At 49.1% G+C, this 22,160-nt stretch overlaps 1 protein-coding gene across 1 annotated transcript in view; it reads right to left on the reverse strand.

The window, feature by feature from the left end:
* Nucleotides 1-14,956: 14,956 nt before the first annotated feature.
* The window catches only part of TTLL11 (tubulin tyrosine ligase like 11), a 51,370-nt gene continuing 44,166 nt past the window's right edge, over nucleotides 14,957-22,160 (reverse strand). The window contains exons 8-9 of the mRNA XM_086624951.1: nucleotides 21,086-21,192; nucleotides 14,957-16,184 (exon numbers count right to left, since the gene is read on the reverse strand). Coding sequence (XP_086481077.1) covers nucleotides 15,898-16,184; nucleotides 21,086-21,192 — 394 coding nt within the window. The 3' untranslated portion in view covers nucleotides 14,957-15,897. The remainder of the gene's footprint in view (nucleotides 16,185-21,085; nucleotides 21,193-22,160) is intronic.

A 22,160-nucleotide genomic window follows, 5' to 3' on the forward strand; every position in this document is an offset into this window, starting at 1 on the left:
AGTAACCAACAAGGACAGCAGCCACCAGCGAGAGCCCCCTTGTCAGGAGCACTGTGCAGGCATAAGCCAGGATTAGACTTTCCCAACCGCTGAAACACGCGGATTCGGCACTTTCAGACACGTTGTGCTCAGCGGAGGGGTCACCTCCTTAACGGGGGGATGGTGCCGCTGACCTGCCGCCACGGTGTGTTTGTTGGTTTGTGGTGTTTTTGGTTTTTTTTAAGTTAGTACTTCAGGACTCCCACTCTCAGAGCAGGTCACTCGCCACGAGCCAGAGAGATCTCTCTGAGACACGGCTGACAGTGTACAGTGTACAGGACATCTGCCTATTCCTCCCACTAAAGCCTAACACACTGCTCCACGCCTGTCCTGGCTCCTCCTGCCGTGTGTAAATGTACAGGCCGAGGGACTGATGCTCCCTGAGCTCCGCACAGCGTAGGTTCCGTCTCCAGCCTCCCACCAGCCAGGCTGCCCGAGCAGGACACTTTGCCAGTAAGCTCTGCATTGCCATGCTGCCCCACAGCCATAAGGCTCCTTAACAGCATTCTTCCACATGCATTTGTTTTCAAAATTAAAGATGCTTTTTTTTTTTTTTTTTTTTTCTTCTCCCCCCTAAACGTTTTTCTGTTCCCTGGAAGCCCTGGGCCAAGCCCAGTGCGGCTCGGTCCCCGGAGGAGCGACCGCGTTGCCCCGAGGTCTCGGCAGCCCGCCAACGCCTGCAGAGTGGTGCGGTCACAGCAGCCCCCAAACGGAGCTCCTCAGAGAAAAGTCATAACTAAGTGTTTATGACAAGTACAGTCACCTTTGAATTTTGGAGACTAGCACAGATGGCTTTGAAGAACCTCACAAAACTGACAAGGTTACAACTGGAGAAAGACGCAGACAGGTTAGGAACACCCGGGGTACGGTGACCGCTGGGTACGTGCACTTACAGCTGCCATTGTCTCAGAGTCAAACCCGTCCTAAGAACCTTGCAAAAAGACTATTTTAAAGCGTTGTTGCCCTGAGATGTGTATGTTTAGAGCTGCTTGGGTTTGAGTTCTAAAATACTTGTGTTGCGAGAGACGGAAGGTTTCCAAGAGAGGAGGAACGTAGAGGAATGGAAGCGCTAACAGGGCCCGGGGGCGGGCGCCCCACCAGCAGCACGTTTCCATTCGTACGCAGAAGTAATTTTGGGATGCAGTCAGTGCTCTCCGTAAGCGCTGGAAAAAGAGAAACAGCCACAAAACAATTGTTCCGTGCTGAAGCTAAGCACAGTACAGCTTAATCTTCTCCTCAACCACGAGCCAAGGCACTGCTCCCCCCGCCCTGAGCTGTCACAAACTCCTGGTTCACCTCAGACTTGCAAATTACCGAACACAGCGCGTTCTGCTGAACTAGCAGGAACGCTTAAATCCTTCCACAGCGAGTTATTAAAATCTTAGAAGTTCCAGTGCCAACACCTTCTGGAGTTGTTGCTTAGTTTCCTGAGCCAGTATGAAAAGAAATTCAAATCAGGACACAGTCTCGTTACGGTAGAGTCGTCCCCTTCCCCCCCCATTCCTTCTCTCCTGTCTCCCTCCCCTGCAACTGCCAACAACTGGACCTAAACATGACCCTCTCCTGAAAGGGGTTGGGGGTAGGTGTTGAGATCCAGGCTCGGTTCAGTTCTGTTCCTTCGGTTTGTGTTTCTGTTATTTATAAACTGTACATTTATATATGTGTGTGTGTGCGTGTGTGTGTGCGTGACACGCGTGCGTGAGCGAGCCCCGCGTGCCCAGGTTGCCCCTCGGCCCTGGCGTGTGGCGTAGCAATACCAGAGGCAATCCCAGAGCAAAGCGACCACTATCCGTAACGTTTCGTGATCTGCTCCATTTTCTTTTTCGTTCTTGAGCTTTCTACAGTAAGCGGCTGTTCTAGTGCAAACTCGTCAAAGTGTAAACAAAACGGAAACACACTCAGATTTTTATCCTGATACAAGTCTTAATATTTTTTTTGTAAATGTTTTCAGTGTTTACTGTAACTTATCTATCTCACTAACAGTTGTATATAGTAACTTACTTCTGGTGCTGCTTATTCGGTCAGGATTTGGCTGTATCTCACTGCTGTTTTGGAGAGGTGGCCTCAAACCAGCAAAGCTGGATCCAGACACAGGTTATGACTTCAGCCTCCTCCCTTTGGGGATCTGAGGGAAGGGGAAGGGAGAGAAGCCAGAGATCCAGATTTGGGGCTGGTCCGCCTCAAGGATTCTGTTCTAAGAGTTTTGATTTGGGGTTTTGGTAAACTGTAGTGAACGCTTCTGAAAAACGAGCAAAGTTTCGTGTAAAGGGGATGAAACGGACTGGACAGTGTTCCAAGGTCTCTGCAGACTGTCAGTGTCATCATTTTGGACACGGATTATGGCTTCAGTGCCAAAAGATGGGAGGGACCCAAGTCCTTCCCCACACCAACTAATACTACAGTGTAGTCACCAGCCCCTTTTGCACCAGTTTAAGCAAATCCCGCTGCCATCCAAAGAGGCCTGCCTCACTCTTCATTGTCATTTTGAGGCTGGTTGGTTTTGTTTTCTGCTTTTGCAGTTGTAAAGCACTGATTGCACTGTGAGAACACGCTGAACCCTCTGGCCTGGCAGCCAGCCCCGTAGGTTACTGCAGGGGGCAGGACACAGGTTCTGCTACTGTGAATACTCCTAAAGGAAGAATCATAGAATCACAGAATGGTTTGGGTTGGAAGGGACCTTAAAGATCATCTAGTTCCAACCCCCCTGCCATGGGTAGGGAAAAAAGAAGGGACTTGGTGGCCCTGAGCGAGGCATCGCAGGCTCTCCTAGGAAAGCGATCAGCACGTCATCAATCATTTCCAAAGTTCAGAGCACTCGCAGGCTTTTCCCTGTTACTACTGTCCCTAGCCAGGTGCAGTAGAAAACATCCAGAGGTCTGGTCTGTGATGGACAAGGAAAGGATTTTTAGTCAGAGGAGATGGAAGATGCACAGACACGTTCGGCCAGGCCAGACGCAAAGTGTGGCTCGTGGATTCTCTCTGCAAGGGGCTCATTTCCCCCGTGGTCCCAGGGCAGGGGAGCAGCCCCTGGCAGACGCCCTCTGCCCACAGCCCCGTGACAGCAGTGTCCCACGGCCCCACCGTGGTCACTGCCCGGTCCGTGACGCGCAGCTCCCAGCCTGGCCAGTGCTAGGAGCTTGCGTGGGTCAGGGCGCACGGCCTCATGGCCACCAGGAGACCCCATAACTGGCCCTGGGAAGGGGCACTGCCAACCTCCGAGTAGGTCTCTGACCCCTCAGAACAATTTCTGAGGAGGCTGCGTGGCCACAGGGCTCAGACATGCAGCACCTGCCCCGCTCTGAGCCTCAGCGGGCTCCAACCCTGCACAGGTAACTGCTTCCTTTTTCTTTTCCCCTGGGGAAAATTGCACGTGGAGGGGAGAGGGAGAGCGCCAGCAGCACGCGAACACGCAGCTCATGGGCTTTACAAACCAAATCCAATCTTGAGGGTGTTGCACAACACTCAGAAATGACCACGCTTTGGAAAAGGGTGTCACGTTCAAGCATTGGCTTTCACAGATTACTGGAGCTGTGACATCACTGTAAATGCCATGTGGTTCTGCATCAGCTACCAGTACCCCAGAGTGCAGTCTCCATGTTCACATATTCCTTTATCATACATCACTGTGTCTTAAGATATACCTCTCTCTGTATATCTGCTTAGGCTGATACTTGTTCCTTATAAGCAGTCGCTATGTTTTATATCCTCTTATAAAGAAAAAAAAAATCTTTTTTTTGTAAGTATGTTTAAAAACAAAAAAAAAAGCAAAGTGGAAGTGTTTGCTGAATCTCCTTCAGCTCCTTTTAAACTATGTAATAATGTACAGAGAAAGTTGTTGGTGTTCAAAGAAATGATGTGGCCGTGCAATTTATGTACATTTGCAATTAGAAATATTAAAGATTTATTTAGATATTTTACATAAGTGCTCCAGCACCTCTACTTTGTCATTTCCAGGCCTAGAGCTTCCCAGCACACCCTGGCCACGTGCACGCACAAGTATTTGTCCTGTCCCTCTCCCCAGAAGATCATCTGAAACGCTCCTGGCAGCAGCGTTCCAGCCCCGGGCTGGCTGGGCACGGGCTGGGCACCATCCTCCTGCCTGGCACTCACCACAGCCCCAGGCAGGGCTGGGCACCAGGGGGGACGGAGGAGCGAAGGAGCACCAAGATTTGGGCACGTTTGCAGCAGTGGTAGGGGCCAGAAGGAGAAGACGCTGTGGGAGGTAGTCACAGAAGCCCACATCTAGGGGAAGGTGTCCCTGCCCAGGGCAGGGGATGGAACTAGAAGATTTTTAAGGTCCCTTCTGTGGCTTAAGGCAGCTCCAGAGCAGGGGCAGACTCAGCAGAGAACCATGGTTGGGCTTGCTCAGGACCAGGAGAAACACCTCTCGTCCCTGTGCTGCCAGGGCAGGCAGGCTGGCCCAACTCTGGCACCAGACCGTCCCTGATCCCTCCATCCCCACAAAACCCCTCTCCTGTCCGTTCCTGGGCACGCTGACCCACCGAGCTCCATGGACAGCAGCACTGGGGCTCCACGAGGCTGTTAGTGCCCAGCTGACCCCACACAGCCCGCCCATGTGCCCCCACTGCCCACCGCTCCCATCAGACTGCCCTTCCTCTGTCTCTCCAGTAAAAGCAGCAGAAAACTTGAAGTCTCATTAAAACCCTGGGCAGCATCTGCACCTCTGCCTCATTAACATCACCATAATTAGCTCCTGCGAGAGAAGAGGAAGACAGAAGACAGGTTGGCTGCTTCACAACGGCTCGGGGCGTGGAGAGCACCCATGGGCATCCCTGCTCTGCCAGCGGCTCTGCAGTGGTCCAGTGCCCAAGTAGCAGCTCCCCAGTGCCCAGGTAGCAGCGACTGCTCCCGCTGCCCTCCCACCCTGCTGGAGCCCGGAGCAGCCCCACACCACACAAAGCACTCGACGGTTCCGTATCCCAGTGCCAATGCCCGACCCACCGCGTGACACACCCGGGCACTGCAACTGCATTGGGGAGGTTTGAACCTTCAGTCCTTGCTGCAGATCACAGGAGCCTCGACCACCCACCGCTGGGCACCGCAGCGGGATGTGATCTGACCCACGCTCTGCGCCCGCGGGCCTGCAGCGCTGCCCAGAAAGGTCCTGCTGGCTCCACCGCCCCACATCTCTGCCCCTTGGTGCGACCAGGCCGGGCTGGGGAGCTCCTGTGCCCCCAAATTTAACCCTGTTGATTTTCAAAGGCTGAGAGAAAGAACAAACAGCCCAGGAAACACGGGCATCTCGGAAGCTGCTGCAAGGAGGGGTTAGTCCATAACACCTTGATTTGAATAAAACCTCTTCGGCTGGCTGTTACGGCTTCATCAGAGCAGAGCTAAATTCTCAGCCGAAAACACCCAGAACATCTCTGTGCACTTTGACAGCTTTCAGCGTCTGCGGCTCCGCAGCTCCCAGCAGGCTCAGGCACGGGCACCGCTCAGCAGAAGGGCGATGCTGCGAGACTCGGAGCTGCAGATCTGCAGCAGAACAGCAGCGGGCACACGGGGCTGGGGATCGCAGATGTGTGTGTCTGAGGGTTCTTTTAATCTGAAGAGACATTTTAGCTCAAGACTCATCAGCAATAATGATGGTCTAGTAATTATGCCCTTACAGGGTTTGCATCAAGTCTTGTCAATGAGAGTCACCAGACTGTGGGCTGCTCATGGTGCCAGTCAGCAGCTTCTCCATCACAGCCCAGTGAGCAGCAGAGCCTTTGCCCAGTCAAGGCTGAGCTGGTGCAGCCGTGGTCCCATGCCATCGCCCTGGCGAAGCCATGAAGCCAACTGCCACGGTGCCACCGGCAAGCCGAGGAACTGACAGCATTGAGCCCATGTCGGATCTTCACGGCAAGAAAGAGCCTTCCTGCTTCAGCAGGAGAGAGGCGGGAGGTGCAGAGACGAGGGGAGCTGGGACGGGCACAGACAGAACCAGCCTGTTTCTGCTCCTCTGATAACCATCTCGAACCTTTGCTCCCATCGGGCATCTGTCCCTCCCAGCTTTCCCGGCCCTTCGCAGCAGTCGGCTCCCACCCTCCGCTGCGGCACGGGAACGTCAGCGTCCTTATGTTCCCTACTGGGCACAGGCAGTCGGAGCACAACTTTCCCAAGGCCTCCAGCAAGCTACAACTGCCAGACAGCTGAATTTCCTCCCTCCCTCTTCCGCGCGCAGCCATCCCACGCACGGCAGCCCCAGCTCCTGAGCAAACATCCTCGGGAGAAGCAATTCAAACCCGGCCAGTAAACAACCCTCCGAAGCCTCGGCCCCGGAGAGCGGGGCGGCGCGGCCGCTCCCTGCCGGAGGAGTCACCAGCAGCAGGCGAGCAGAAAGGAAGGGGCTGGAAGAACAAGAGTCATTAGTGGAAGCTTGTTGTTTGTGCTAATTAGATCATTATCTGGAAAGTGCTATTGATGTTGCTATTTCAGCTCCTGTTCACAACTTTGTTTTCCCCGTGTCTATCGACCGCCCACGCTCTCCCACGTCCTGCAGGAAGCGCCGGTGCTGCTGCCCGCAGCCGGGCTGGGATGGAGACAGTCGGATGCTCCGAGCGGAGCCCACGGCAGCAAGCGCCAACACTGCAGCCGGATGAGCCCAACACGTGTGCCAAGGAGCCCAAGGAGACCTATGGCAGCGCTCAGGGGACAGAGGCTGCAGCCCTTCCCAGCAACACCCTCCAGCGCTCACCTGCATGTCCTGAGGACTCGCAGGAGGTTTCTGCGAGGGGCTGTGCATCCCCTGTGGCTCATCAGCTCGACCCAGGCACGCCATGCACTGCTCTCCCTGCCCGCACACTCCTCCAGCATGGCTGCCAAGCGGGTGCTCTCCTCCTTTCAGGGGGTGGCTGCACTGTGCTGGGGGCAAGGGGGCTCGAGGTGACTTCCCTGGGCCTTTGGGTACCTGGGGAAGGGAGGGGGCACGGAACAGAGAGCAGATTCCTTTGCCGTAGGTGTAATTAACATATTACCTTGCAAAGAAGTGTCAAATATTATGCGTAATCCTCCTCCTCTCCCGCCTCCAGCTGGCAGCAGCCTGGCACCGGGCGATGAATGTCCCAGTCTGTGTTTGGTGCTGCCGGCTTCCTGCAGCTGCTTCCCATGGTGCCCGCACCCTGCCAGGCTGCGCCAGGATGAAACCTGCTCACAGGCTCCGTTCGGAGACACTCTCCCTTCACTCGGGGGAAAACGTGCTCCGGTTTGTCATCACGTGCCCCGCGCTGTTATTGATCTCGGAGGGACATCAGATATGGTTATTTGGTTATTAAAAAATGAGGTGAGGGGGAGAGAGAGAAAGACTTGGACATCTGCAGGATTCTTGTGGCTTCACACCTGACAGCGGGCACAGCTCCTCTTCTCACAAATATCATCGACGCGGCCCCGTTGCATTATCAGGTTTCCCCTTTGCTGGTATGAGCGATAATTGAATAACCTCAGCCACTTGATTTTTGTGCCACATCTTCGAGGAATGAAACCTGAGTAACAGAGGCCCCAGGCTGATTGACTTTGATTTATTACAGTCACTACTTTTCCACCTGGAAGCCGCGGTCCTCCCTCACCCCCTGAGCAAGGGGAGCGATGTGCCGGGGGACCCGGGCTGACGGGACGACAAAGGTGAGGCTCAACGCTCGGTCTGCAAGCTCCAAATCAAGGAGGCGGGTTTGTGTCTGTAACTCACGTTCCCACTCTGTCCTGGGGTCCCTGCGAGTCCTCAGCCCCACGGGTGGGCGGACAACACCCAGCCCCAGGGCATCCCCTCCCATCCTGCCCTTGGCTTCAAGGAGCCGGAGGGGCACAAGGATGCACCGTGCTGCGCCACGAGCGACGGGCAGCACGTTCGTGCACACACGCAGCGCTGCGGGCAGCTCCGGGCTGCCAGACTGACCTCACAAGGATCCAACAGCCCCAACTCCCCTTCCTGAACCGCTGCCGTAGCTTCTGGGTAGTTCAGATCCTCGTGGCTGGTGTCCCCAGACCCGGATTCCATCCAGGCCTGGCTCGCTGCTGGTCTGTTAGCGCATCTGACCCTCATCTGCGGAAGGGCTTTTATACTCCCACTGATGAGGATGGGAAAGGGGAGGGAAAATCACATCACGTCACCATAACAGGCTTTTGATTTTGCCCTTTACAGCAATTTCATACCAGTTCTACCCTACACCTGCAGTAAATTGCCAAAAATCAGCAATGACACAGGTGAACTCACTTCTGCCACCAGAACTGCAAAACCCAATCATCTCCCATAGAGGCAGCTGAGGTCGAGGGCAGGGAACGGTGCATGGGGGCCGTCCGCCTCCTTCCCAGGAAATTCCTGAACGCACGGGCATACCGTGTGCTCCCCAGCACCCCAAGAACGGTGACGAGAGGCAGAGCGAGCCTGGTGAACCCCTGGGTCTCTTCGCCATGCGTGGCCAGAAGCCCCCACTCCCAGTTACCACAGCTTGCTGTGTCCGGGCTGGTGACAAGGAATGAGAATGCTGGGAAGGGTCAGTGTCTGGTCTCTCATGCCAGCGGCGTGAAGCCAGCCTGCCTTCGGCCTCGCTGAGCTGCCCGCAGAGCCCAGCGGCACCCCCTCGCTGAGCTCTGCTTGAAACACCAATACGCAACCCTTGCTGTGCGCCCAGCCAGGAACGGAACGTGTTCGAATAAATCACCTCGAACTGAAAAGATGCCACTAGCAAACACCCAGCCCGTGGGTGAAGGGAATCCAACACGATACGTGTGGGCATGCGAGGTAACGGGCATCAGCTGAGCACCACGTGACACAATCCCTGCCACGGGAGGTTAAATGAGGCTGAGACAGACCAGATGGGCTTATCTGGGTAGTGCTGATTTTCTTTTTTTTTTTTTTTTTTTCAGTGTGCTTAAGGTGAGGTGAAGGTAGGTAAGGCAGAAATAATCCAAGAGAAAAGCACGAGCTGGGCTGTGTGCGAGTGGGGCAGGGCTGGCAGGAGGCTCAGGATCTCATCCTGCGGCACCAAACCGAGCGAGCAGGAGGACGCTCACCAGGCAGCACTCAGGGAACAGACAAACAGAAATACTTGATCGAGTTCACCTTACGGAGGAAGAACCAGAGGGCAGAGCGAGCTAAGTGGAGCCAAGCTGGGCAGATGTAGACACCTAACTTCTGAGATTTCAGCAGGACTTGGGAGCCCAAACACCATCTCAGCCACCCAGCACCTCTGCTGCACACGAAGGAACAGAATCGGTCCCGTGCTCAGGCACAGCAACGCTCAACGCTCTCCTTCTCCAAGGAGAAAGCTTCAGGACACAGACACAGCATGCTGCCCAGACCGGGAAACCATGTCTTTTCTTGCCATCGTCATCTTACAGACAACCGTTACTGTTGTCCAAACGGATGTGACCATCCCAGTGACAGCAAAGGGTATCGGCAAAAGACACCTCTGAGATGGACTCCAAGCACTGCAGATGTACCTGAGCCTCTGGATTACTACAGTAACCTCAGGGACAAAAGCTGGGTACAGAAAAAAGCTCCAGCCAAAACCTCAGCTGTGCTCTCCTGCCTGCTAATGCTGGGGCATCCTGCATCCCTGCTGCACGCTGCTGCTGGAAGCCTCTGCTGCCAAGTGAGGTAACTCAGAAGAGAGCCATGCTCTCAACTCCTCCCAAAACTGTGCACCAAAAGAAAAGGGGAATAAATATCTCTCCCACACAAAAACAAGTCTGAAAGCAGAGACAGGTAACAAAACCAGTAATTGAGCAGCAGAGCTGCCAGAGACACAGACACGAAGACAGGTGGTGACAGCACTCACATTTTTTTGGACAGGTTTCTAATTACTGAACACACTGGAGCGCTTGCCTGGGCGCCGGGGCGGGCGCGGGCAGAGGCGCGTTAGCAGCCACGCCAGCCGGCACCTCCGAGGAGCTGACAGCTGCACAAACACGGCCATTACCTGGGAAAAGCGAGCGCTCGGCCCTGCTTGGAGCGGTTCGTTCCTGCTCGAGCGGCAGCGAGGAGGAGCCCGTCGCAGCGGTGCCGGGAGGAACGGGGCCAGGTGCCCGCGGAGGAGGCGGCACCGCTGCTGGAGCACCGAGCCGGGATGAGTTCAGCGCTGCGCAGAACTACCCGGGATTTTACAATAGGTAAATCCGTACGTGAATAACCAGAGCACGACAGCAAAGCGCGGCGCAGCAACAGGCCAAGCAGCTCGGGCAGGGCCAGAATGGGCACAGACACTTTCTTTTTGCCAGGGATGGGGAGCAGTCGGGTCCTTGCCCTGCAACGCAGCTGGGAGACACCGTCCGCAGCACCTCACGGTTCAGCGATCCCAGTCCGTATAAAGGGCCGTCTCGATCCCACCAGGTCCAAGACCACTAATATGAAGAGAGGGTAAAGCTGATGCCCATGAGCTGAGCTGCCCAGGACAATGCACCTCCGGAGCCTCCGGGCCCAGCCAGCTCTCCTGCACCTTGTTCCTGGCAGCAAATGGGCACACAAGGGCTCTGTGCCAGGCAGGTGCCCGGGCACAGGCAGGATGGGCTGGCAGGAGCTGCGGCAGCAGGGCAGAGGGATGGGCACATGGCTCTTTGCTGGCACGAGAGGCCACACGCAGCCTGCTGCAGGAACAGAGCGCGGAGCTGCAAACAAGCATGGCACAGCGCAGGGAAAGCAGCTGTTCCTAAAAGCTTTTACAGGCAGCGCTCGGTGCCACGGCTTTAATCGCTGCCTTCGCTACCGAGAGATTTTTACAGTCACTTCGTAAGCACGGAGCACACAGACCGAGGTAACCGTGCACAGACCTGTTGGTCACAGGAACTGGAACAGCCATGACAACTGCTCGGGCGGTGGCAGACATGGGCAGATTCACCCACGTACCCAAAAGGCTGCAGACAGGGGCACCGGGTAGCGCAGGGTCTGTGCTGACCCCCACCCCTGCCCCGCAGCCATGCACAGCACCGGTGCCGGGCGCGCAGCCGGCTACGGAGCGTGGAACAAGGTGCTGCCGGAGGAGACGGGAGCAGAACGAGCTGGACTACCAGATTCCCTGGCTGGGGGAGCTGGGCCGCTGCGGGGGCATCAAAGCCTCCCTGCAAAGCAGCCCTCTCCAAAACTGGCAGCATCAATAAGAACCGTAGAGTTCAATAATCTAACTTCTTGCTAACACCAAAAAAGCAGGATTGGGAGACGGAAGGTGAGAGGTTCAGTTCTCCTCTCCTTCATCATGACAATAAGGGAGGGAAAAGTAGGAAAATAAAAGGGAAAAGTAGAGGGGGAAAAGCCACAGAAGTTAAAAGCTCTGAGAACAAGAGTTTCAAGAAAAATAAACGAAGTGAAGTTCTTTAATTAAAACAGAGAGGGCAATGGGTGAGCAGAGAGGGAGAAAAAAAGTATAAAATCACTTTTCCAAAGATCTGTTTATGTTCCACTACAGATCACTCACTGCCTCACCTCGCTGCGCTCCCCAGCACCCCGCAGCCCCTCCTGCCCACACCCGGGTTCTCCAGCTCCACATCGGGCCCCGCTCCCTCCATGGCCGAGCCGGGCAGGGATGCCCGGGGAGATTCCCACGCGTCGGGCTGCTCTGGGAAGCCCATGGGGCTCTGTCTGCTGGGGCAGGACTTGACCAAGCAGTGATTTATTGCACATTTCTGCGCTGTGACACCGAAAGGCAGCCCACGCTCTGGGAACCACCGCGTCCAGGGCAGTGGGACCGAGAGGAGGGGGGCTGGAGGGTCCACACCCACCGACAAAGCTGCCAAGATCGATCCACTGACAATGCACAGGGAAAAGCTGGAATTGATGCATCAACTCAGCAGAGGCCGATGCACAGTAGCACCTCCAAGGGACAACGCGGGATGGATTCACCTTCAAAACAAAGACACACGCATCTTCCAGAAGCAGCATTGGCAGCTGAACTAATGGATTCAGCCAGAATCAGACCACAGCAGTTTATTAGGCAAGCTGAGAGCAAAACTGCGGAATTAGGAGGAAACACAGCAAAGCATGATGGAAAAGCAAACTAATTTAGAGGGAGCAGGGTAATATTTAGAAGCAGATTGTCACTGTCCATCAGAGATCAGAGTAAGGTCAGACACCGTGCTGTCTAGAAACAAGGAGCTAGGACCGCAAGTACAAAAGTCATTCATTGCTCCCATACGAGACAGCAGAGGCATCATCCTGGCAGGACCCAGCTGGCAGCTGCTCCTCCTGCAGCAGCTCTTCCTGCAGCCTCGGCAGAGCCCCAGGGACTCCCACATCCAGCAGCACAGGAGCAACACCCTTGGCAACCCCAAAAAACACCACAGAGGCTCGGGCCCCTTCCGAGTCGCACACCCAGAGCACAAGGACATGCACCTACCCTGCTGTCGCTGAACTGCACGAGGATCCGGCAGGAGGAGGATCAGATTCCTCCTCATCACAAGGGCTTCCAAACCGCTGTTGCCCGTCTCTGGGAAGGGTGCCTTGACCTCCTGAGGACAGGCTCAACACCAGACTAACACAACCAAGGGGGTGAAGCTGGTAAATAGGAATCACCTGCCTGGCACGGGGGCAGGAGCTCCAGCTGAGAAGACCAATGCTGAAGCAGGTGGACTTGGGTCTCTCACTTGAGCATTAATTGTGTAATTAGTGAGCACCTCCCTTTCCATCTGTGTTTTAAAAGAAAGTGTCTAGAAGCATGTGGCAAGAGAAGCAATCTGCTTGGTGGACATTAAGTGTTCTCAAAACATGCTGTAACGGGGCAAGTCGGGCATTTGGGCAATTAAGTTTCAGGAGCCGAATCCAGATTAGGCAGAAGGCAGATCTCAGGTGACTGAGCCTACAACAGCTTTATGCAGAAAAAGAATTCAAAATCGAACAAGAAGTCACTGAGTGAGTTTGGGCACGTTCAGGCTGGACACGAGCCTGCAGGGACGGGGGATGTCTGGACTGAAATCCTGGACTCACTTGCCTCCCATCTTCCTTAGATGTTTAAGTGTTTTATTCTGACTTACACCCAGTGAGGAATACCAGACCCAGTGCGTTTGGTAACGAGAAAGACCTCACTGGTATGCAATGGTCATATCATATATGCTCATAAATGGAATAGTGAGTGCGGTGATACTCTCTGAAAAGAATATATAGAAAAGTACTATTAAAAAACCAACACTTACTACCTTTCACGTTTGTTTCTTTTTCTAGAAAGGTGCTTCAGGATTAACAGATTATCAGTGCATTAGCATTCATGTTCTGAACAGAGTGTCTCCGGTCATTTTTTTGCCTGTGCACAGACTGGTTACTAAAAGGCTACGTGAAATTGCTGTGGATGCTAAATAATTTTCAGAGGAAATTGCATTAGATGGGAGGGAAGAGGAATGTGACTTTGTCATTAAGTCTCTAAAGTACACTCCTGTTTTATCCCCCTCCTCCTCCCGAGGATAACATGGCATTCAATTTTCCAATTACATAAATACATGAACACTGGATTACTAGAGGCAGATAATTGAATATTTTGACTATTCTACAAGGGACTCTTCATATTTGAAGTGGGAGATAAACGGGGCATACTGCACCAGTCTGCGTACGCACAGGCTATAAAAAATCTGTATTAGATCCAGAGAATATAAAGATCTCCAAAATAGAGAGAGATCTTACCAGTGTTCATTGTATACAACAGTTAATTTATTCCACTGATGCCAGGGTATCTTACACAGTGGCAAACCCTGGATATTTTAGGCCATAGATAGTACTGCTTGAAAGCTGTAAGGAAAGGCATTGGCAGCCGTAGCATTTCAAATCCTGCCTTCTGTAACTCTGTCTTTACAGGACATCAATCACGAGATGAGAGAAACCGTGAGCTATTTTCTAGTAACACACTGCCAATCGCAAGACAAATGTCAGATGTCACAAAATGAGAAGTAACCATTTTTCAACTTGTGAATGTCTTCAAATATATTACAATCAAAGTGTGAAAAAAACCCGACCCTTTCAGCTTCATTTGTTCTGACAGATGCCAGACCTTGGAGTTTGGCATTTTATCTTCATACTGCAATAATCTTTATGAAACTTAAACAAGGCTGAGGGCAGTGGCATTAGTCTACAATTGTCCTCTTATGTACAATACATAAAATTTCAAACAGTCTAGCCATTGAACTAAAAAAGATCATCTGCTACCACCCTATTGGTGTTACAGAAGGAGACAAAGAGAAGAAGGGATGCCCACACCTGGTATTAACACATGCTAGCTCTTAGTTTCTTGTGGGCTCAGCTTGACTTCTGCGTTGTATTGCCATGCTGCTGACTGCCATCCAGGACAAACGCATGCTGCTTCGGACTAACATCGGGAAAAGAAACTCTGAACTTCTCCTGAAGTGAAAACTCAACACCGTGTGCGCGTTTAGTCCGTGACATGACATGGGTGGACTCCCTCCACACTGGCAGTGTGCCTCCCCTAAGGTCACGTTTCTGATCCACCAGCCATGGGAACACGGAGACACCGAGCTCAGGTATTTTTCTCCAATCCAAACCTAAACGCCCAGACGCTGTGTCATCCAACAGCCTCGCGATTTTTGACAGCGTGAAGAACACTGGAACGTAAGCAGATTCATTAACGTTAAAGAATAGAACAAAGGAGGAAAACCCAATTCAGATGTAGGCATAGATTATTGTAATAAAATATGAGACTGAAAAGAATTTGACTGGACAGCCCTGAAGTTCCGAGTTTTTCATGTCCTTTCAGTCAGTCTCACGTTCCGCTTAGGCCCCCGCAAGAAGAGTGTGATTATGGAAGTCGTGGAGCATTTCTTGAAAAATAGAGACTACTCTGTACAACTCCAGGGGTATAGCCCAGCTTTCTGGACAAAATATCCTGTTAAATAACGTAGACTAATTTATACAGAGTTATATTGTGATTAAGGGAAAAAATGAAGAATATGTGCAAAGACAAAAAGAAATCTGCTCTAGATGTTACTGCAGGTCCAAATAGGGTAACAAACACACAAAATGCAAAAAATAAGCAAACCTAGAAACGAGCAGTTTAGCCTAAAGTCAGTGACAGGATTGGTTTCACCAGAATTTAAAGGAACTGTTCGGCCTTTACACTGTAAAGGTTTCTGCAGAAGCAGTGCTTAGTACCTGAAGACAAAACCACCACTTGATTCACCAAATTTGACTTAATGAGTAAATTTTTCCCGTGAATAAGTGTGAGCCTATTGGTTCTGTGGAAGCAAAAGGACAAACATCTTTAGTTTTTCTTTGAAAAATTAACAGTACTTGTCATGGCAAAGACGTTTACAAAGAAGTAGAAGCCAAAATATGATTTCAGTGTTTTAAGTCTGACTGTAAAAAATAAGTACACAGATAACGACCAAATCTGTATTGATTCCAACACGTACAGTCCAAGCCACCGAAAGACGAGGGACAAAACCTGACGTCTGACCAGAAACATAATTCCAGGTGTCAGTTTTCCCAAGTCCACAACTGGTATTCGGGACTGCAGCTCCTTACTTGGTTTCCAGGATAAATCCAGTGCATACAAAGCAATTCCTTCAATATGAACGTGTCTCTCAATGAGTGCAACCGACCCCATGATGCTGGTTATCATCCTGCGGGATTTTGGTCCTTGTCTTCACAGGTGGTTCTCCATTCACTCGGGATGAAAGCACAACTTGTCACGTGAGGTGTACCGTAGCTGCAGCAGAGAGACAAATAAACAGCCATTGCCAGGATCGCAGGATCGTTATTTGAGAACAGGAGTTTGCAGTAGACTTTTTGAAGAGCGTAAATGAAAAAAGCCAAAATAAGTAATTGTGACTGTCAGATGAAGGAATTCAAGAGCCTGTCTCTCCTCCTGCAGCACACGTACGTGTCTGGGGATTAATTCTCAGTTCTGTCCTGGTGAATCAGCCCCGTTACTAGCGATGACTTCTATAATCTGCAAATTTACTAGCCGTGGCCGTGCGATTCAGGAGGGGTGTATGTGCAGCTGGTGGAAGGTGAAGTCCATCTGTCTGACAAGGAACAACTGCACTTCGGCGCTCCACGGTCCCGCGGCCACAAACCAGGCGCCTTTCATCCAGCACAGCCAGGTGATACTCACAGAAGTCAATCAGCGATGCCACTTGCTCGTGAAGTGGGAGGGACTTGTATTTTTTCTGAGCCAGGCAGAAGAAAGCTTCGACAAAGGCTTGCAAACACATTCCTGCAAGGAAAAGGTGTTTATAGGAGATTCACAGCACAGTGTTCCCTAGCAAACTGCATCCTTTAAGCATAATAGTATCTCTTGTTTCTTTAGCACCGAGGTCAAATGCCTACGTGCTGGTGTGGACACATACAGTCGTGTTAGTTAACATCTTTTAATTAAAACAGCAGGTATCTAGAATGCTCACTAGGAAAGGAAACAGCCTGTCTTACAAATAAAACCTTCTCTTGGTTTTTGAATGTATCACAGGCAGGAGCTCATTTAGCGTTTCAGTACAGGGTAAGCCCAGGCTGGGTTACAGACAGGTGACACTCCCTGTCACTGAGGCTGTTACTGGTTTTCCAGACATCAGCCTGACCAGCAGCCTGGCATCCAGTGGCAAACCAGCACAGCAACAACTGATTTTAAGATCCTATACAATTAAATCGGTGTAACATCAGCCTTGATTTCCGCTGCCTCAAATATTAAGTCGAAACGGAATCAGACACACGGCAACATATTGAGCTTCAAGTGAAAAAATCCATCTGGAGAGAAAACCAAGTTTGTATCAGCATCTGAATTGGGGCATCTAAACATTGTATTTTTAGAGATGGACCTAAAACAAAAGTTCAAATGTAGAACTACTGAAACAGCATGGCATTTCAGTCTGTAGCACCACACAGATAACCCCATTACCAAGTATCACCTTATCGCAGAAGTGAGTTTATGTGAAGTGTTGCTTTCCTTCTGCAAAGACTGTACCAGGTAAGAATCCTTGGCCTTCCTTTTGAAGGCAAAGAAGCCACTTTTTCAGCCATACCCAGTAACTCTACAATAGTTTTGCTTCAACTGACTGAAAAACAGCTGAAGTGTATTCGAAGGGAAAGTGGTGCAGTGCCAAAAAATCTCTCTGCTATAATAAAACTCTCTGCTCTGCCCCTTCACAAACAAAAGTGCCCTGCAGAAGCCCCATGCTGCCGTGCCAACTCCTCAGGTGTTGCTTGATCACATCTTACTAATCACACATTACCACAGCCAATGGAAAGAGGGGCTGCATATTAACACTAATTATTGTATTTAAAACCTTGAAGTAATACCTACTTTAATTCTTAATTAAGAAGCCAGACCACAATCGGTTTTGCAGAATGCCAGCAAGCAGGAACAGTTAGAGCTGCTTTGTGCTTTAACTGGCTCTCCCAGTTTGAACATACACTTAAGAAGATTATTTTAGGATGAGATATTGAAAGGTTTGGTTTTTTTAACTTAATGTTTGCCTATTGATGCTGCAGAAAAGGCACCTTTTCAAAACATTACAATTACATTCTGAAGTATAATTTCTCTCAACTAAGGCTGCAGCTGGGGTCGCTTACGATCGTGGCTGTAAAACAGCTTGCAAAGGAATTGTTGGGTTATCTGGAAGCAGCAGCTGCCAGCTCAGTAAATTATTTTATCAGTCATGGTGAGCTGCAGGCAGGGAAAGCACCTCTGGCAGCATACACACTTTCTCCTCCGTAAGTGACACTCATGTGAAGCATTTAATGAAAAAAGTTAGAAGCTGCTGTTTCACAACAGCAGCAATAGTGACTGCACTGGTTACAGCTGCCAAACGCAAAGCCAACAGAAATGGTTGAGTTTTTGTGTTTTAACACCTAGAAAACATCTGGTTCATTGCAACTCTCAACATCTCTCTTCATTTCTGAAAGCCTGAAGATTCACTTGCACTTGTATTATTTTTGCTAGTGAAAGTCTATCAGCTAACCACATAAATGACTTATACCCGCTCCGAAATGCTAAACGGAAATACTCAAATTTTACATGCCTGTGAAACTAAGATGACCCTACCCTACTTAAGTACCCTGCACTATACCTTCATTTTCTCCCTTCTAATCTCAGATCTGGATTTATTCTTTCTATCAGCCACCTGAACACTCTATTTTACTTATTCTCCTTTTGCCTTACCTGACTTCATCCGCACAGCCTCTACAGGACATTATAGGATACCCATGTTCAAGCAAAACAAAATACTGCTTATCTATTTCATACAAACACAAACTTCATTAACATTTCTGAAGCAAGTTCAAATATTCAAAAAAGGGTTATATACAAATAATTTTATTGCTGGCATACCTGACCACGTTCTCACAAATCACTATGTGTATGACTGATTCTTGATGTTTATGCAGGAGAGAACTACAGATGTATTTTAGGGGGGGTGGGATAACAAGTACAGAAGTCAATCTCAACTTTGAGAATTTGGATTCTTCTGCTATCTCAGCATTTTTTTAAAAAAGATGCAGAAGTATATTACATTTATGTCCACGTTCAGCTTCTTATATAAAAATGTATTTTGAACCAATTTCTGGGACGATGCCAGCTGCAGCTGTGACCAGCATGCTAGTTTATACCAGCAGCATCGAGGTGGGTTTCTTTATCCCACTCTCATTGAAATGGAACCTTGACAATCCTTCTTGACAGCCACGAGGAGCAGTAGTATTAAAATCTTCCAGAATACTCCAGCTGCTGTTTCCCTGCTATAAATGGCTAAAAAAAAAAAAAATGTCAGAAACAACTTCTTGTTGTTAAGATTGGAATATTAGCACAACTGAAATTATTCAAAATTTTACAAAAGCTATGGAAAAATTGCCAAATTTATGGACTTAAGATTCATATAGAAATGTAATGGCAATTTTAGAAATTAAGTTATATATTAAATGGTGAAGATTAGAGCTGGGCTGCACAGTAGGGATTTTTAGAAGCAGATCTGGGCTCCTCATGCAATGCTCTGCTGCCCTAGTGATGTCTACCCTACAAACACCTCAATAATATTTCAGAAATATTTATGAAGCAAATATGTTTGCTTTAAAAACCTAAGTCCGTCAGATAGTCAACAGAAGAACCTCATTGTTGATGTTTAGTAATCAGCTATTCTCACAAGCAAGTAATTTTCTTTAGCAAGCTCAGGTAAACATGCAAATGCAATTTTTACTAGGCAGCAGAAAATGGAGCATCCTGGTATTATCTCCAGCATCCGGTACCGCCAAGTCCTTTAATGCTGCAGCAATAGCGTGCTACCACTTAGCAAAAAATTATACATTCAAACATTTAGAAACACTAGGTTCGAAGAGTTTGTTTGTGGAGAGAAATCTTCTCTAAACTTCAGCATGGAAAATATTTACATCAGAAAGTTATCTCACTGATCTGCACGTACAAAGTCAGCTCTGGGGGTCCAAGGGTTACCAGCGCGGATCCAAAGTTATTGTAACACTTCTCGCTGCAGGAAAGCAATTCCATCTGAGAACGCCTGCCCTTTAGTGTGAGCAGAAGAGCTAAACTCACAAAAGATGAAAACACTGACATTTCAATTAGTTTGTTTTCCCTTGAAAGGAATTTATGAAAAATCTGTCTCATAAGCCCAAGAAGCGAACGTGGACGAACTCCACTGTGGGAACAGGTAAACTGAAGACAGTTTGTAACTTCAGACTGAACAATGTGACTTTAACAGTTGGGATTTGGGCAGAGAGATGTTTTTTTCAGGAGATGAAACTGATTTTCATGTTTATGTATAAATCCAGAAAAAAAACCCAAACAATGTAATCAAATTTTAAACAGAAAACCAAAGACATGGATGGAATTCTGCCTCCAGCCTGCTTATTAAATTGTAAGAGAATTTCATGTAAGAGCTTAATATTCTAAATGCGACTGTGTAACGGGAGAGTATTTATATTCATTTTTGCAGCCACTCAACTGCACTATCAGGAAGATATGTGATGGTAACACAGTAAATGACCAAAGAAGCGGGGAATAATATCACATATTTTAATAAACATTTTCCTTTTGGCTTTAAAACTGTAGAAAATCCTTACTGCTATTTAGCAAACAACTTCCTATAGCCTCTGTTCTTGGTGAACATCTTTAAGTGCTGTATTTTAATTTCAATGCATATCCCTAAGACAGAAGTAAATAATTTGGATGAATGACTTGCGACGTTTCTCCTGTTCAATGGAAGGGCCTTGGAGTGGGATGCTCTGGTAGGGACCTGGCACCTCCTGCACAAGGTGCCTCTGGGAAGCTGAAGGAAAGAAGCCACAGGACAAGGGAGTCCTTGTTGGGCTAGAGGAATTTCTTGTAAAAACCTTTCAGCCACTCTGAGTACACCCTTACACTGACCATTACAATCTAATTTGGATGTAGAAGTGTTTGAAAACAACTTAACTGGCTCATGCTCCTGTATGAACAAACAGGAGCACAATTTCCAGTAAGGGGTACTTGGACCAAAAGGCACTGCTGCTCGTCCTTAGTAAGAGCCTACGCAATAAACAAGCACTGAGCAAGTTTGTGCAGAAACTTGTGTCCTTCCCTCACCCATCACAAAGACAAAAAATGAAAAAAGGGAGTGTACTGTTGGAGGGGGGAACTGTCTGGGAAAGGAAAAGTAATACAGGTAGTTTTGTTTGTCCCCAAAGCAGCCTTTCTGGGGAACAGAATTAAATCAAAAAGAATTTCAGCGTATTTATTTCTACCTCCTGCATAGCTTTTTGTTTGCTTGGTTTTCACCAGCCCATGTGAGCTCCTCCAACATGGACATACCTTCTTACACTGCAATTGCGCTGGAGGTTCCACGGGGAATGTTTTGAAACACTTCTCTGCAAATGGCAACAAGAATGACGAATGCAAAATCACAACCATAAAAAGGGGCTTGCAGAAGGCTTGTTCCAATAATAAACTGAAAACTAAGAATGATCTATTCTATAGATAAACTGAAACTGCCACAGAACTACACGGAAGAATTGGTTGTGCACGTACATGCCTCAGATGTACACGCCTTGTCCCCATTATTTCTGCTGAACGTTTGAGGTGTGCTTGAGCTACCAAAACTACGAAGAAATCAGCTTCCATAGTCTTCAAAGACAAAACAGTGTTACCTGATTCTTTGTGGTCGATTCCCATGCTGTTCCACCTTCTCGTGATATCAATATATAAGATGTCTACGGAAGCCATTGAAAAATTGCTGTTACTCAGTTTGCAGTTTCTGTTACAAATAGACAAAAAAAAAAAGAAGAAATTCTGATTACGTCCAAACTTCCAAGTTAGGAAAAATTCTCCAAGGGCACCTGAGAGAACTTCTTCGTGCCATATCACTGAACAGATTTACCCTCTGCGTTACGGAACGCTGCATGGAAAACAGCAGCATCTCTGGGTGCATCTCGGGCATTTGGTGATAAGCACATGTAGGAGATTTGACACTTGTGTGGTCTGAGCCTGCAGTGTAGTGCTGATCAATTTATGAGAAGTAGCCATCTGTCCAGGATTTCCAGATGTCTGGCAGCCTGGCTGGAACTAGTGCACATACCAAAGAGCTGGCCACAATTTCTTGCCAGAAAAGAAATAAAAGAACAACCAACCAACCAACAACAAACCCCAGATAATTTAAAATAATCTTACTCTTCAGTAGCCTAAGCAGAGCTTCCTTAAGATGGAGAGTTAAAGTCTGGCCTAGATAGTCCCAAAAAAATCTTAGGCAGCATCCAAGCAAGGACTGGAGCCACGTATAGCGTTCTCCTTGTAGTTATTTTTTAGAATGAAGAAGTTATCGAAGGGAAACAGATTTTGATTAGCTAAAATTTGAATGGATAGTCTCTGCAACCACTTGCCCACACGCACATACACACAAAATCATACTTGTGTACCACAACCTTATTTCTGAAATGAGTAGTAATGACAGCATTTCAGAAAAAGGCCATATAGTTGGTATAGATCCTCTGGGGAAAAAACCCACCAAAATATTTACCAATATTAAAAAGTTTAATTCAATAATGCATTAGGAAACTGCAAACACTATTTCACTGAGATATGACAAATTAATTTAATATTCTTAAAAGAAAATGTTGGCATTTATTCCCTGTTCCTCTTACAAGTGCCAAATTAAGGCTGGACTAAACAACGGAAAACAAAGAACTGGAAGCAATCCTGTACTGGTCTGTGGACAGAGCAGATGCC

This window comes from Tauraco erythrolophus, chromosome 22, assembly GCF_009769465.1.
Source record: "Tauraco erythrolophus isolate bTauEry1 chromosome 22, bTauEry1.pri, whole genome shotgun sequence".
Classification (NCBI taxonomy): Eukaryota; Metazoa; Chordata; class Aves; order Musophagiformes; family Musophagidae; genus Tauraco; species Tauraco erythrolophus.